Here is a 16,083-nt window from a genome sequence, read left to right on the forward strand (position 1 = left end):
TCTATCCATCTCTGCCTTAAAAATATTCAATGACCCCACCTCCACTACCTTCTGAGGCAGAGAGTTCCAAAGTCATACCGCCCTCAGCGAAAAAATGTCTCCTCATCTCAGTCCTAAAAGGGCGATCCCTATTTTTAAAACAGTGCCCCTTAGTTCTGGACTCAGCCTCAAGAGAAAACATCTTTTCCACATCCATCTGGTCAAGACTGTTCAGGATCTTATATACTTCAATCAAGTCTCACCTCACTCTTCTAAACTCCAGTGAAAACAAGCCCAGTCTGTCCAACATTTTCTCATAAGACAACCTGCTCATTCCAGGTATCAATCCAGTAAACCTCCTCTGAACCACCAACACATTTACATCCTTCCTTAAATAAGGAGACCAAAACTGCATAGTATTCGAGATGTAGGCTCACCAATGCCCTGTATAACTGAAGTATACTATCCTTACTTGTATTTTCAATTCCTCTCGTAATAAAGGATAACATTCCATTAGCCATCTTTATTACTTGATGTACCTGCATACTAACTTTTTGTAACCCATGCACTAGAACACCTAGATCCCTCTGCACCTCGGAATTCTGCAGTCGTCCTCCATTTAAGTAATACTCTGCTTTTTTATTCTTCCTACCAAAGAGAACAACTTCACATTTTCCCACATTATACTCCATCTGCCAGATATTTTCCCACTCACTCAACCTATCTATATGAGGTCTGCAACCTCATCATCTTCACAACATACTTTCCTCCCTATCTTTGTGTCATCTGCAAATTTAGCTACCATGCCATTGCTCCCCTCATCTAAGTCATTGATATAAATTGTAAAAAGTTGAGGCCCCAGCACAGACCTCTGCAGGACTCTACTCGGCACATCCTGCCAATCAGACAAGGACCAATTTATGCATACTTTGTTTTCTGCCAGCCAATCTTCTATCCATGCTAATATGTTACCCTCTTCACCAGGAGCTCTTACTTTGTGCAATAACGTTTTATGTGGCACCTTGTCAAATGCCTTCTGGAAATCCAAGTATAGTATGTCAACGGGCTCCCCTTTATCCACAGTGCATGTTACTCCTTCAAAGAACTCCAATAAATTGGTTAAACATGATTTCCCTTTCACAAAACCATGCTGACTATTCCCAATTACCTTGAGTTTTTCTAAGTGCCCAGCTATAGCCTCCTTAATGATCGATTCGAATACCTTCCCCAGACAGACATCAATCTAACTATAGTTACCTGTTTTCTGCCTCCCCCACCGGCCCCCCTACCCTTCTTGAATAGAGGGGTTATATTTCCTCCTTGCCATGGAACCTTGTCAGAATCTAGCAGATTTTGAAAAATTACCACCAACGCATCTACTACCTCATTAGCCACCTCCTTTAAGACCCTAGGATGAAGCCCATCAGGACCCAGGGACTTGTCAGCCCACAGTTCCATCAATTTGCTCAGTACCACTTCCCTGGTGAGTGTAATTTCACCAAGTTCCTCTCTTCCTGCCACCTCCTGATTTACAGTTATTACTGGAATGTTTTTTTTATCCTCTATAGTGAAGACAGAAGCAAAATATTTGGTTATTTTATCCTTATCTATTAACTCCCCATTCTCACTTTCTAGAGGACCAACACTCACTTACTTACTCTTTTCCTTTTTAAATACCTGTAGAAACTCTTGCTATCCGTTTTTACATTTCTAGTTAGCTTCCTCTCATACTCTAATTTCTTTCTCTTGATTAACCTTTTAGTCATTCTCTACTGTTCTTTATATTCTGACCAATCATCTGACCTGCCACTCATCTTTGTGCAATATATCGATCATAAAGGAGGCTATAGCTGGGCACTTAAGTTTGATGCTTTCCTTAACTTCTTTACTTAACCACGGATGGTGGATCCTTCCCTTAGAATTTCTCTTTATGGTAGGAATATACTTATTCTGAGTATTCTGAAATATCCCCCTAAATGTCTGCCACTGCTTCTCTATTGATCTATCTCCTAGCCCAGTAACCCAGTTCACTTCAGCTAGCTCAGCTTTCATTCTCACACAGTTGCCCTTATTTAAGTTTAAAATACTAGTCTTAGACCCACTCTGCTCTCTTTCAAACTGGATGCAAAATTCAATCAGGTTGTGGTCGCTGCTTAGAGGTTTTTAGATTTTGTTTTGATTTAGAGATACAGCACTGAAACAGGCCCTTCGGCCCACCGAGTCTGTGCCGACCATCAACCACCCATTTATACTAATCCTACACTAATCCCATATTCCTACCACATCCTCACCTATCCCTACATTCCCCTACCTATACTAGGGGCAATTTTATAATGGCCAATTTACCTATCAACCTGCAAGTCTTTTGGCTGTGGGAGGAAACCGGAGCACCCGGAGGAAACCCACGCAGACACGGAGAACTTGCAAACTCCACACAGGCAGCACCCGGAATTGAACCCGGGTCGCTGGAGCTGTGAGGCTGCAGTGCTAACCACTGCGCCACTGTGTCTCCCACATACCCAAAAATGGCCATGTCTGAATTTCTAGGTCAAAATTGGCAGCCGTATGTCTCTGCCCTTTCCTTGGTCTCCTTTCAGCCATCAGAGTGGCTCTGACATTCCAGTGTCATGTCGAGAATGGCACCACGGAGGCAACTTTACTCAGCCATCTATCCTGAGTATTTAAATGACATCGTCCCCACAATTCTGTGGTTATTAATTCATCCTGACACATTACACAATACCAAGTCTAATATAACCTTCTCTCTGGCTGGTTCCAGAATGTGCTGCTCTAAGAAACTATCTCAAAAGCATTCTATGAACTCATCCAGGCTACTATTGCCAATCTGATTTTTCCAGTTTATATGCAGATTAAAATCACCCATGATTATTGCCGCCCCTTTATCGCAAGCATTTATATTTCTTCTTGTATATTTCGTCCTACATTGTGATTATCTGTTAGGGGGCCTGCAGACCACTCCCACTAGTGACTTTTTTCCCCTATTCCTCATCTCCACCCAAACCGATTCTACATCCTGATCTCCTGAACCAAGGTCACCTCTAACCTTTGGAGTAGTTGGGGTGGAGGGCAGAGGAGCCGCCAGTCGTCGCCATTTCTTGGCATTTCTGGAACTTTCTCACAGCACATGCTCTGCCTTAAAGGCTGAAACTTTCCCATCATGATCCCTTCCCACTGGCCCAATTACACTGAACAAAAACCAGAGCACTTTTAACAAGTCAGGTAAAAATTGACAGAAAAAATTAAACTTGGGAAGCACTGGCTTAACATTACTCTTAAGGATACTATAAAAAGCTGTGCCTTCTGTCCTTTCAAGTTTAATTCTAGTAATTATAATCAATTTACAATAAACTCTTGTTGCATCTGTATAGTTTCAAATAAGTCCGGTTTTCGGACAATTCCAGTTTTTGGACACCTGTAAAAGGTTTCTGAATGCTTTTTCATTAAACAAAGTATATTACAGGGAGAACTTCAATCAAGAATTTTAATCAAAGACTGCTGTAGAAGCTTGAAGTACAGCACTCCAAAGGTACGATCTGATTTTTTCAGAGCTACTGAATTCAACCTAGAAATTCTATTGAAACAGTTCCCCACCCCCCCTCCAATTTTATGCATAACTATTTACTATGGGTACTTTATTTCAAGTCAGAGGAGCAATACTTCAATACAACATTGATGTTTAGTAAATTTAGAAAGAGAGAAAACAAAAGATCAGAAACAGAAGGGGAGAAACAGAAGACGACAGGTCAGGATTAAGTTACACAGTGCAAAATGGGTGAACATTCTGGATTTATGTTTGATGGCCTTTAGTGAGTAAGGAGTATTTATGTAGCAACTTTCCCTCTGGTAAAAAGGTGGGACAAAGTGGATAAATCTTTGGAAGTATCACATTTCATTGTCTGAATCTTGTTCCATGCTATTCCTAATAATGAAAACTCAACTGGTTCAGTCCGGTCAGCTCCTCCATAAAAATATACTTGTCAATATCAATAGAAGACAGTTTAAGCAAGGTTGCTTAATAAATCAAAATTCCCAAATTTATTTTCAGAAAATTAGGTAAGTTAGATAAAAGGCCATGGCCCATTGTGCAGAACACCAAAGTTTAAAATAGAAAAGAAAATGAGTAATTAAAGCAGTGGATAAATGACACCAAGCAGGAGAAAGATTTCCATGGTTTCTCAATGCTACAAAATAATGCTATTGAATTCGTATGATTTATAATGCTTCATATACAATTCAAAAATATTACAATTGCTGAAATTGAAGTGAACAGTACATGCCAATGAACAAAAACAGCCTGAACATATTCCCTCACTGCTCCACATACCTGACAGAAAACTGGCTTAAACATCTGAGAGAAGAATTGCGTCAGCTCCTTTGAATCCTGGTAATCGTGGGGAATTTTATCTATGCAAAGGCACTTTGAATGAAGGAAATCAGCTGACAGATGATCAACATCTGTCCACTGCACGTACAGTATGCAAGGCCCCAGCTGTTTACCCATAAGTTCAGATTTAGCTCGAGCAGCAGAATCCTTCTTCATGTACTCCACAAAACCATAACCCTTTGAATGGCCAGTAGTCTCACTATAAACAAGGAAACACCTCTCCAAGTTTCCATAAAGGCGGACCAGCTCTTCAAACTGTTGCTGAGTGTAGGACAATGGTAGCTGAGTAATGCAAAGCAAGGTATCAGTCGGTTGCAGCTGAATGGATATCTCTCTTCCCTGGAAACTGGACTTATGAAATTTGTGAATGGCATCCTGTGCTTGTTCTCCATTCAGCAAAGTAACAAAAGCTGAAAGAAAAAGTCCAATTTAATCAAGAATACAAAAAGTTAAGATGCTATGATATCTAGTCATTATATATATTCATCTCTGATCAATGACCTTCCTTGGCATTGACATTTCCTTGATCCCTGCAACTCAGGAACCAGTGCTGCAGTGCATTTCATTCTCTTTATCATGCAATCTCTATTCCTAACTAGACACTTATTCACTTACAGGCAATGTTCCCTTCAAAATTAAGTTTTGACCGCACACTGAAAGGGCTGCGGACCCTTTGTTTTTTTTTGTGCAGCTGTTTACTATTTCTCAGAACAAGGCCTGCTTGGCACCTTTCAGGCTACTGTGCAGTCGCGCAACTTAGCAGGAACATTGCCTACAGGTGCCATTTATTACTTTGGCTTGAACAAATAAGCTGTTTGAGGTAGAAAACACATGTTTTTGAGCAACAAGAAGCTCTATTTCAACAAAAATACTGGCAAATGGAAAAAGAAGAAATCTTAAATTAGGATAGATGACACAAGTGGACCAACATACAACATCAAGCAGCTTAGAGACTGAAAGTTGCATTGGTCTGAAGACCAAATATTCTTGGCAGATTTATTCACTGATTTCTGCTGTGAAAAATTTACTTATGTTAGCTTATTGATTATTTTGTTTGTTTGTTGTTTTCAACACAATGTTAATACTGGCTTCTGATAGTTTTTTTCCCCAAGACAGTCATCACAAGACATTTCAGTCTGGTAAGCTGAAGCTCATAATACATTTCAATTTTGTTTTTTTGTCAAACAAAGGGGAGTTAATAGCCTAACCATAATTGAATGCTGATTTATTGGTGTGATTCTTTCAAAAAGTGTCTTTGATAGCAGGCTAAACACCACATTGCTTGCCAGCCACTGCACATAATTCAAAGTATGCGCCCAAATTACGAAATCTTCACGCATATAGTATTTTAATCAGCAATTACAAATTCAATGAAAAAAATTAAATTTTGTTCAAATTGCATAACATAGCCTCTAGGTCAACACCTGAAAAGGTTTAGTGATTGTGATAAAAAAGCTTGAATTTAAGAACAATGAATATTCCTTAAAATCTGAAAATTGAAACTATGATGCATTGCAATCAAGGTTATAGGAGCCCCAACATTCTAAATTGTTTTTTGTTTGGCTTCACCTTTTATGCTTTGGATTGCTACACCATTTGGAGCTTTTAGCTTACACAGCACTGCCTGGTACAAACAGAAACCACAAAAGATCAGCACACATGCTGTAATAGAATTCAGAAATTTAAGGCAGTCGTGTCCAATAGAAATTGCTACAAGCCACATTTGTGTGCACAGCAGCAACATTTTAGTCACATGCACTTTTTCTTTTAGTAGAAAACATCTTACATACAGGTAAATGTACTTCATGTATGCATTTACTCAGCATGATCACCATTTCATAACCAAAGAAGCAAAGCATTCAATGATCAAAATTCACTGCTTTTTGTCTTACCTTTTAACCAACAAATGCACAAAAAGGTTAAAGTACACATGCATACGCTGTTCAAATATGAGTTTTGAGATTGCACATTCAATACAAAAGCAGGGATGTAATGCTGGAACTGTATAAAACGCTGGTTAGGCCACAGTTGGAGTACTGCGTACAGTTCTGGTCACCACATTACAGGAAGGACATAATTGCTCTGGAGAGAGTACAGAAGAGATTTACAAGAATGTTGCTGGGGCTTGAAAGTTGCAGCTATGAGGAAAGATTGGATCGGCTAGGGTTGTTTTCCTTCGAACAGAGGAGGCTGAGAGGTGACTTAATTGAGGTGTACAAAATTATGAGGGGCCTAGGTAGAATAGACAGCAAGGACCTGTTTCTCCTAGCAGAGAGATCAATTACCGGGGGCACAGATTTGAGGTGGTTGGTAGAAGGATTAGAGGGGACATGAGGACAAGATTTTTTGTCCGGAGGGTGGTGGGTGTCTGGAATTCACTGCCTAGATCGGTGGTGGAGCCAGAAACCCTCAACTCTTAAAAGGTACCTGGACATGCACCCAAGTGCTGTAACCTGCAAGGCTACAGACCAGGTGCTGGAAGGCGGCATTAGATTGGGCAGCTAGTTTTTTTTTCAGCTGGTGCAGCTACAATGGGCTGAATGGCCTCCTTCTGTGCCATAACCTATGGTTCTATGGTGCTGTGGGGGTATTCGATCAGTACATTGTTGGAGTATAGTGAATGAAGTTTTGTCTGACATCCGAGTCCAATATAACTGTAGTGCTGAATGCTAACTAGAAATATCACTGACATCCTTCACTTTGGGTGAATGAAAATTCATGAAGGTTAGCCATTACACATCAGACAGATATAAAATCAGCAGACTTCCTTCTGTCCTTAAATTCATTCCTGCAAAGTCCTGTTAACGTCTAAATACATGGACCATTTCCCTTACCTGTCTTATGCAGAATCTAGTACTTTCCCTTAAATCCTCTGATGGATTAAATGCATATCTGTGCAGTTGGGGCATTGGTGAGATTGGAGCGATGACTGCACTGTTGAACAGCCTTGTAGCAATTACACGTCTTTTTAAGTAGAATAATTTATTCCTTGAACTTAATAGTTTGTTTAATCATATCTGCTCATTCTCTTAGATACCATTTCCTCATTCTGCAAAGGATGTTGTTGGTGCGCATGACTGCTTGTCTCTCTCTCTCTCTCTTTCCTCATTGCCTAAAGCATTTCACTGGCAAACAACTAGACATGATCACAGGCTTCTGTTCTACAGTTGGTCATTAATGCCATAAGAAAATGGACCATTTTGACACCCTTTACTTGATACACTAGTACAAACCACCTCCTTACACTCACTGGAGGGAACAGGGAGTAGAAATGCTGAAAGGTTATTCTCTAATTTTCTCAAGGCACTGATTCGAGCCAGGGTATAGTTCCAGAAATACTGGCATTCCCAATATTGCGGCCAAGTGGCTAATCCGCACGCAATCTCGATCCCACGCCCCGCACCCCTGCAATTCTTGGGATGTGTGTGTTGCTGGAAAAGCCAGTTGTCCTGAGAAAGTGGTGCTTGACCATGGCAGCAACAAAGCAAAGCTTGATATTTTCATTGCCCAATATCCCCACATATGGAATAACCAACAAGTGTGAAGGAACCAATCTTTCTATTCTCTAGTCCTGAATACTGTGGCCAATTTTAACACTTCTACTGCTTTGTAAAGAAATCAGCTGACTCAGCACTGACTTGAAATTTAGCCTGGAATTGCCCTGATTCAGTTCCATATTGCAACTTAAAAACTGAGTCATAGGGAAAGCTTATTTTCCCTTTTGAAAAGAATGTGCAGATATTGCCATCTGCGCAATTACGAACATCTCAAAATCACATACACCTTGTATATGATTTATTTAAAGCCTTCTTCCTAATCCCATTCATCTATTGCCCTTGTTCTTTTTGATAGTGGCAGTCACTGGTTTAGGAGGTGCTATTTATGAAGTGTTAACTTGCCGCAGTGTATGCTGTAAATAGTACATATTGAAGGGAGTGGATGCTTAAACTGGTGAATGGATTGCTGATGGAAGGGACTGCTTTATCTGGATGGTGTTGAGTTTCTTGAATGTTGTTGCATCGGCACCATCAGGCAACTAGAGTATTCCACTGCACTCCTGACTTGTGCCTTATAGGTCATTAGAAGCTTTGGGGAGTTAGGAGGTGAAATCAATCGCCATGGAATAACCAGCCTCGGCACAGGTCATGAGCTTCTCATGATTGGCGACACCCAGCACATTGTTGGTAGGGGATTTAGTGACGATAATATCATTGATTGTCAAAGGGAGGTGGTCAGGCTCTCTTATATTGAAGGCTGTCATTACCTGCCACCTTTGTGGTGCAAATGTTACTTTCCATACATCAGTTCCAACCTTGCCAGTCCAGGTCTTGCTGCTTGAGGGTATGGTCTGCCAATTATCTTAAATTTAAATTCTTTCACGGGATGTGGGCCTTGCTAGCTTAGGCCAGCATTTATTGCCCGTCCCTAATTGCCCTTGTGAAAGTGGTGCTGAGGAATTATGAATGGAGTTAAACACTGTGCCAACATATACGAACAACCCAGCTTCTGACTTAATGATGGAGGAAAGTTATTGATGCAATAGCTGGGCTGGGATGCTGTCTTGAAGGATGCCCACAACAATGCTATGGAGATGAGATGCTGGTCTCCAAAACCACAGCCATTTTCCTTTTTGCCAGTCATCACTCCAATGACTGGAGAGAATTTCCTGCCTAATCCCCATTGACATCACTTTGACTAGGGCTCCATGGTGCCATATTCAGTTGGCTGCCGCCTTGAAGTCAAGAGCAATCATCTCTGGAATTCATCTCATGTCCATGTTTGGGCCAAGACTATAATGAGGTCTGGAGATGAGTGCTCCTAGTGGAACCCAAACTGAGCAAGTGCTGCTTGATGGCACTTCCACTACTTTGCTGATGACAGAAAGTAGGCCGATAGGTTGATAATTTATTGGATTGGACTTGTCCTGCTTTTTGCAGACAGGACCAACTGGCATAATTTTCCACATCGTCAGGTAAATGCCAGTGTTTTAGCTACACGGAAAGAAACAATAAATGAGTCTATTGCTTGCCAAAGCATGGTATCACAGATTATTTTTCACTCTAGATCAGGTTTCAGATCAAAGGGATTGAGCCTGGTTATCTCTGAAAGCTGAATCCGTTAGGCACAAAAAAAAGACTTGGAAAAACACTCCACACTTGGAATTTTTTTTTCAAAAACACTCTTTAAAGCCTGTGAGCTTTACATTATTTTAACGCTGGTGTCAACCATCAGAGAAAAGATAATTATTCATCATTGGCTTAATTAGGATTTCCTAAAGTGAAAAAAAAGCAATCTAAATGTCTGCATTTGCACTTAAGTACTGAGCCCGTGGTTACAGCTAAATTACTTATCAAAAAATGTTATTGTAGCTCCAAGCATAAATTCAGTAACCAATTTCTAGTGTTGAAACTGAGCTCTGAAGACTCTAGATTTAATAACAGATATATCCTCCACCTCTCCCCCTGAAATGACAGACATTTAAAGCGCTTAATTTCAATTACTTCATTGGAGGGAGGGGGGGTGGAGGAAAGAGACAGAGAAATAAAATGAGAAACAGATGGAGAGCAGAGGAAAAAAAAACTTTAATTTGATGCATCCTCCTGAAAGAATTCCTTCCTAGTTTTCCAGACCAAACTGCAACCTTAGACGTGTACTACATTAGGTCTCCCAATTGTATCTGATGGTTCTGTTTCCAGCTGGCTGCCATTGAGCTAAATACGAACATACATACGAATTAGGAGCAGGAGTAAACCACTCGGCCCCTTGAACCTGCTCCGCCATTCAACAAGATCATGGATGATTTGATTGCAATCTCAAGTCCACATTCCCGCCTACATTAATAACGTTTCACCCCCTCTATTATCAAGAATCTATTTACTCTGTCTTAAAAATATTCAAAGACCCTACTCTGCTTCCACCACCTTTTGGGAAAGAGAGTTCCAAAGACTCACAAAACTGAGAAAAAATTTCTCCTCATCTTGGTCTCAAATGGTTGACCCCTTAATTTTAAACAGCAACTCCTAGTTCTAGATTCTCCCACAAGAGGAAACATCCTTTCCACATCCACCTTGTCAACACCCCTCAGGATCTTATACGTTTTAATCAAGTCACCTCTTGCTCTTCTAAACTCCAGTGTATACAAGTCGAGCCTGTCCCAACCTTTCCTTATAAGACAACCCACCCATTCCAGTTATTAGTCTAGTAAACCTTGCCAAAACTACTTCCAATTTATTTACATCCTTCCTTCAATAAGGAGACCAATACTGTACACAGTACTTCAGATGTGGTCTCACCAATGTCCTGTATAACCGAAGCATAACCTTCCTCCTTTTGTATTCAATTCCCCTCACAATAAGTGAGAACATTCTATTTGCTTTCCTAATTACTTGCTGTACCTGCATACTAACTGCAAGTTCCCCTACAAGCCACACACCATCCTAACCTGGAACTATATTACTGTTGCTTCACTGTTGCTGCGTCAAAATCCCGGAACTTCCTTGCTAATGGCACGGTTGGTGTACCTAACCCACATGGACTGCAGTGGTTCAAGACGGCGGCTCGCAACCACCTTCTCAAGGGCAATTAGGGATGGGCTTTAGCCAGCGACGCCCAGATCCCACGAATGAATAAAAAACTTTTGCAATTCATGCACGAGGACACCCAGCACCTCCGCAGCTCAGAGTTCTGCAATCTCTCACCATTTAGATATGCTTTTTTTTATTCTTCCTGCCAAAATGGACAATTTCACATTTTCCCACATTGTACTCCATTTGTCAGATCTTTGCCCACTCACTTAATCTATCTATATCCCTCTGTACCCTCCTTATGTCCTCTTCACAACTTACTTTCCTATATATCTTTGTTATCAGCAAATTTAATAACCATACCTTCGGTCCCTTCATCCAAGTCATTGATATAAACTGTAAAAAGTTGAGGCCCCAGCACTGATCCCTGTGGCACACTACTCGTTACATCTTGCCAACCAGAAAATGACCCATTTATGCCTATTTCCTGTTAGCTACCCAATCTTCTACCCATGCCAATGTTACCCCTACCTCATGAGCTTTTATTTTCCACAACAACCTTTGATGTGGCACCTTATCAAATGCCTTCTGGAAATCTAAGTACAGTACATCCACCGGTTCCCCTTTATCCACAGCACATGTTACTTCTTCAAAGAACTCCAATAATTTGGTTAGACATGATTTCCCTTTCACAAAACCATGTTGGCGTTGCCTGATTACTTTGAATGTTTCAGCGTGCCCTGCTATAACATTAATAGCTTCTAACATTTTCCCTAAGACAGATGTTAAGCTCACAGGCCTGTAGTTTCCTGCTTTCTGTCTCCCTCCCTTTTTGAATAAAGGAGTTACATTCGCTATTTTCCAATCTAATGGAACCTTCCCCGAATCTTGAGAATTTTGGAAAATTGAAACCAATGCATCAACTATCTCACTAGCCACTTCTTTTAAGACCGTAGGATGAAGTCCATCAGGACCTGGGGACTTGCCAGCACGCAGTTTCAACAATTTGATCAGTACCACTTCCCTGGTGATTGTAATTTTTGTTTTCCCGAGTTCCTCCCCTCCCTCCCATTTCCTGATTTACAGATATTTCTGGGATGTTACTTGTATCCTCTATAGTGAAGCCCAATGCAAAATACCTGTTCAATTCATCTGCCATCTCCTTATTTTCCATTATTAATTCTCGACTCACTTTTTATAGGACCAACTCTCACTTTGTCAACTCTTTTCTTTTTTAAATATCTATAGAAACTCTTACTATGTTTTTATATTTCTAGCTAGCTTTCTATAGTACACTAATTTTTCCCTCATTTCTTTGTCATTCTTTGCTGTTATTTATATTCTGTCCAATCTTCTGACCTGCTACCCATCTTTGCGCAATTATATGCTTTTTCTTTTAAGTTTGATACCATCTAACTTTTTAAGTTAACCAAAGATGGTGGGTCCTCCCCTTGAAATATTTCTCTCTCGTTGGAATGTATCTATTCTGTGTATTCTGAAATATCCCCTTAAACGTCTGCCACTGCATCTCAATTGACCTATCTCCTTTAATCTAATTTGCCAGTTCTCTTTAGCTAGCTCTGCTTTCATGCCCTCATAATTGCTCTTATTTAAGTTTTAAATACTAGTCTTAGACCCACTATTCTCTCCCTCAAATTGAATGTAAAATTCAATCATATCATGATCGCTGCTGCCTAGGGGCACCTTTGCTATGAGGTCATTAATTAATCCTATCGCGTTGCATAATACCATGTCTGGTATAGCCTGCTCTCTGATTGGCTCCAGATCGTGCTGTTCTAAGAAACTATCCTGAAAACATTCTGTGAATTCATCTAGGCTACCTTTGCCTATCTGATTTTTCCAGTCTATATGTAAATTAAAATCCCCCATGATTTTTTCCGTACCTTTCTGACAAGCTCCCATTATTTCTTCCTTTATACCCTATCCTACAACGTGGTTACTGGTAGGGGACCTGTACACCACTCCCACGTGACTTCTTGCCTTTATCATTTCTCATCTCTACCCAGTTTAGGTCTGGAATGGAAATGGAAGTTGTCATCTTTTAAAATCCTACACACTGACACCGACATCAGAATCCAATTCAAAAACTGTTGTCAAGCTGAGTAGTGACATGTCCTAGAGGAAGAGCCAGAAGAACATTTTTTTTTAAACTTATCTCAACAAAGAATGCTGTGGCACAAGTTCAGTATACTCTCATCGCCGAGATCCCCTGCTGTTGAATTGAAACCTACTGAACAGTCATGAGCAAAAAACTCTTAGGCCTCTGCCTTAACAAACAGCAGCAAAGGATTGGAAGTATGTTTACCACCAGAGGATGCAATATCTAGTCCAGAGGCCAAATTGTAAAAATTATCCCTCTCCAAATACTGTATAATTCCTCCCGAATGATATCTCAGGGTTAAGCTCCATTTCTCAAACATTTAAAATAATCCCAGCTTACCAGTTCCTTTGTTCTTATCCACATAGCAGTACTTCAATTCATAGTCTTTGAGCAGTTCATGTACTTCCTAAATCATGAAATAGAATAAAAATTAGCTATCCACATCAAGCACATTCAAATGCTTAATAAACAAAATAATCAAGATTAAAATGCACTGTGAAGAAGCAACTGTTCAAAGGTCAGATAAATAAGAACAGTTCTTTGGGCTGGTTTGAATATCAGATTTAGAATGCAAATATAGTCATAACATTACATCAGAATTAAAAGTACAATTACATTATTTTACCTGCATGTACGATTAATATTGAAGCTATTAGATTCTATTAAAATATTGTGCTGACTGGAAACTCACCAATTCCAACTGACCTTATAACACTAGCATTTTAGTTACCCTTTTGATGTAAACAATCCTCTGATAAATATACAAAGACCCTGAGAACATTCAGGATCTGAGAGAGTGCAAGTGTGATCCCATTCTATTCATTTTCACAGTGATCATGGGGATGTATGACATCACTGTGATGGTTAGATGTCACACAGCAGCAACAATAACTTTTACTGATATAGTGCCTTTAACATAATAAAATGTCCCAAAGCATATCACAGGCATTACTAAACAAAACAGGTCACTTTGCAAAGGAAAGAAATGTTAGAAGGTACATAAACATTATTTTGTTGTTTAATTAATGGGCATGGCTATATGTTTTAACTACATACACAGAATTCACAACACATTCTGCCCAACTGGTCCAAAACAGTGTTCATGCTCAACACAAGCCTCCTCTTCATCTACCCTAACTGCATATCCTTCTACTCCCTTCTCCTTAAATGCATTTCTATTATTTACATCATCTCCATGTGGTAGCAAGTTCCACATTCTAACCACCCTCTGGGTCCAAGAAATTTCACCTAAATTCATTATTGGATTTAGAAGTGACTATATTTATGACCCCTAGTTTGGACTCCCAGTGGAAATGGAAAGTCGAAACATCTCTACATCTACCCTATTGAATCACTATAATTTTTACGACCTACAGGTCACCTCTCAGCTTTCTCTAATAATTTAAAAAGCTTGTAGTTCCAATTAATTCCTATGGTACACCATCTAATTGCTAGAAAATTTAATCATGGAACTGTTAGTTCCAAAAAACAATTTTACAAGGCTACATCTGTGAAAAGTGAAGCTGGGTGATAAGGAAGTGATATTCCACAGTTAAATAAAGCATATTTGTGAAAGGTGATAAGGAAGTAACACTCATTATAGTTCAATAAAGAACCTTTGTTTTTTTATTCATTTCACCCTTTTAGGTTATTTGGTCTGTAATAATCCTTCATCATAATGATCTAAATGACTGATGTAACAAGAATCACAATGGCTGTACTTTTCAAACTTTAAATAGAGGGGCAGTTGTAGCCTAGTTAAATCTGCAACCCTCAGTTAAGAAAGCTGACAGATACAGTCAGGGTGTACCACCTTTTACTGAATCATCATAGATTTGGTATGGTCAGTCTGCTTAGTTTGTGCACATAGCTTGTTTGAAGAAGAACTTTACTATTCAACTATAATATTTAATGAATACTTACTGTATTCCATTGTAGAATCTACTACAGAATGATACAGCACAGGAGACCATTCAGCCCATCTGGCCTGTGTCAGTTCTTCAAATGAACTATTTAATTAGTACCATTCCCCTGCCCTTTCCCATAGCCTGGCAAATTTATTCCCTTCAAGTATTTATCCAAATCCCTTTTGAAAGCTATTATTGAATCCTCTTGCATCACCCTCTCAAGAAAAACAATGACTTGCATTTACATAGAGCCTTTAACATAGCAAAAGATCCCAAGGCACTTCAGAGGAGCATTATCAAACAAAAGCTGGCACCTATCTATGTAAGGAATTATTAGGGCAGATGATCAAAAGCTTGGCCAAAGAAGTAGTCTTTAAGGAATGTCTAAAGGAGGAAAGAGAGGTAAATAGGTGGTGCAGTTCAGGGAGGGAATTCCAGAGCTTAGTGCCTCAGCCAGTGGCGGCACAGCTGCCAATGGTGCAATTAAAATTGGGGATGCGCAAGAGGCCAGAATTGGAGAACAGATACCTTGGACAGTTGTAGGACTGGAAGAGAATACTGAGATGGGGGGATGGGGGGGGGGGGGGATGGGGGGGGAGGTCATGGTGGGATTTGAATGTTTAAAATTGTGCAACTGCTCAGGCAGTGCATTCTAAAAGATAGCATTCTATAGGGGAGAAAGCGGGAACAGTGGAGGCAGGGTCATTGAATATTTTTATGGCTGAGTTAGTAGATTCTTGATTGACAAGGGAGTTAAAGAGTATGGGGGTAGACAGGAGTAGAGTTGAGGCCACAATCAGATCAGCCATGATCTTATCAAATAGCAGAACAGGCTCGAAGGGCCAAATGGCCTACTCCTGCTCCTATTTTTTTATGTTTCTATAGAAGAAACTTTCCTCAGCTTGCCTCTGTTTTATTGCCAATTATTTTAAATCTGTGCCCTCTGGTTACAATCCTTCTGTCACTGGAACCAATTTCTCCTTATTTACTTTTTCAAAACTCCTCAATTTTGGGTAGCTCGATTAAATCTCCCCTTGCCATTCTCTGCTCTGAGAACAACCCCAGTTTCTCCAGTCTGTCCACATAACTGAAGTCCTGCATCTGTGGTACCATCCTGGTAAATCATTTCTGCATGTTCTCAAAGGG

General features: G+C 40.0%; 1 protein-coding gene across 2 annotated transcripts in view; it reads right to left on the bottom strand.

The window, feature by feature from the left end:
• The window catches only part of raver2 (ribonucleoprotein, PTB-binding 2), a 144,079-nt gene that overhangs the window by 109,729 nt on the left and 18,267 nt on the right, over positions 1-16,083 (bottom strand). For both annotated transcript variants that reach the window (XM_068037310.1, XM_068037311.1), the window contains exons 2-3: positions 13,370-13,436; positions 4,325-4,794 (exon numbers count right to left, since the gene is read on the bottom strand). In XM_068037310.1, the coding sequence (XP_067893411.1) occupies positions 4,325-4,794; positions 13,370-13,436 (537 nt within the window). The remainder of the gene's footprint in view (positions 1-4,324; positions 4,795-13,369; positions 13,437-16,083) is intronic.

Source organism: Heterodontus francisci, chromosome 8 (assembly GCF_036365525.1).
Source record: "Heterodontus francisci isolate sHetFra1 chromosome 8, sHetFra1.hap1, whole genome shotgun sequence".
NCBI classification, from domain to species: domain Eukaryota; kingdom Metazoa; phylum Chordata; class Chondrichthyes; order Heterodontiformes; family Heterodontidae; genus Heterodontus; species Heterodontus francisci.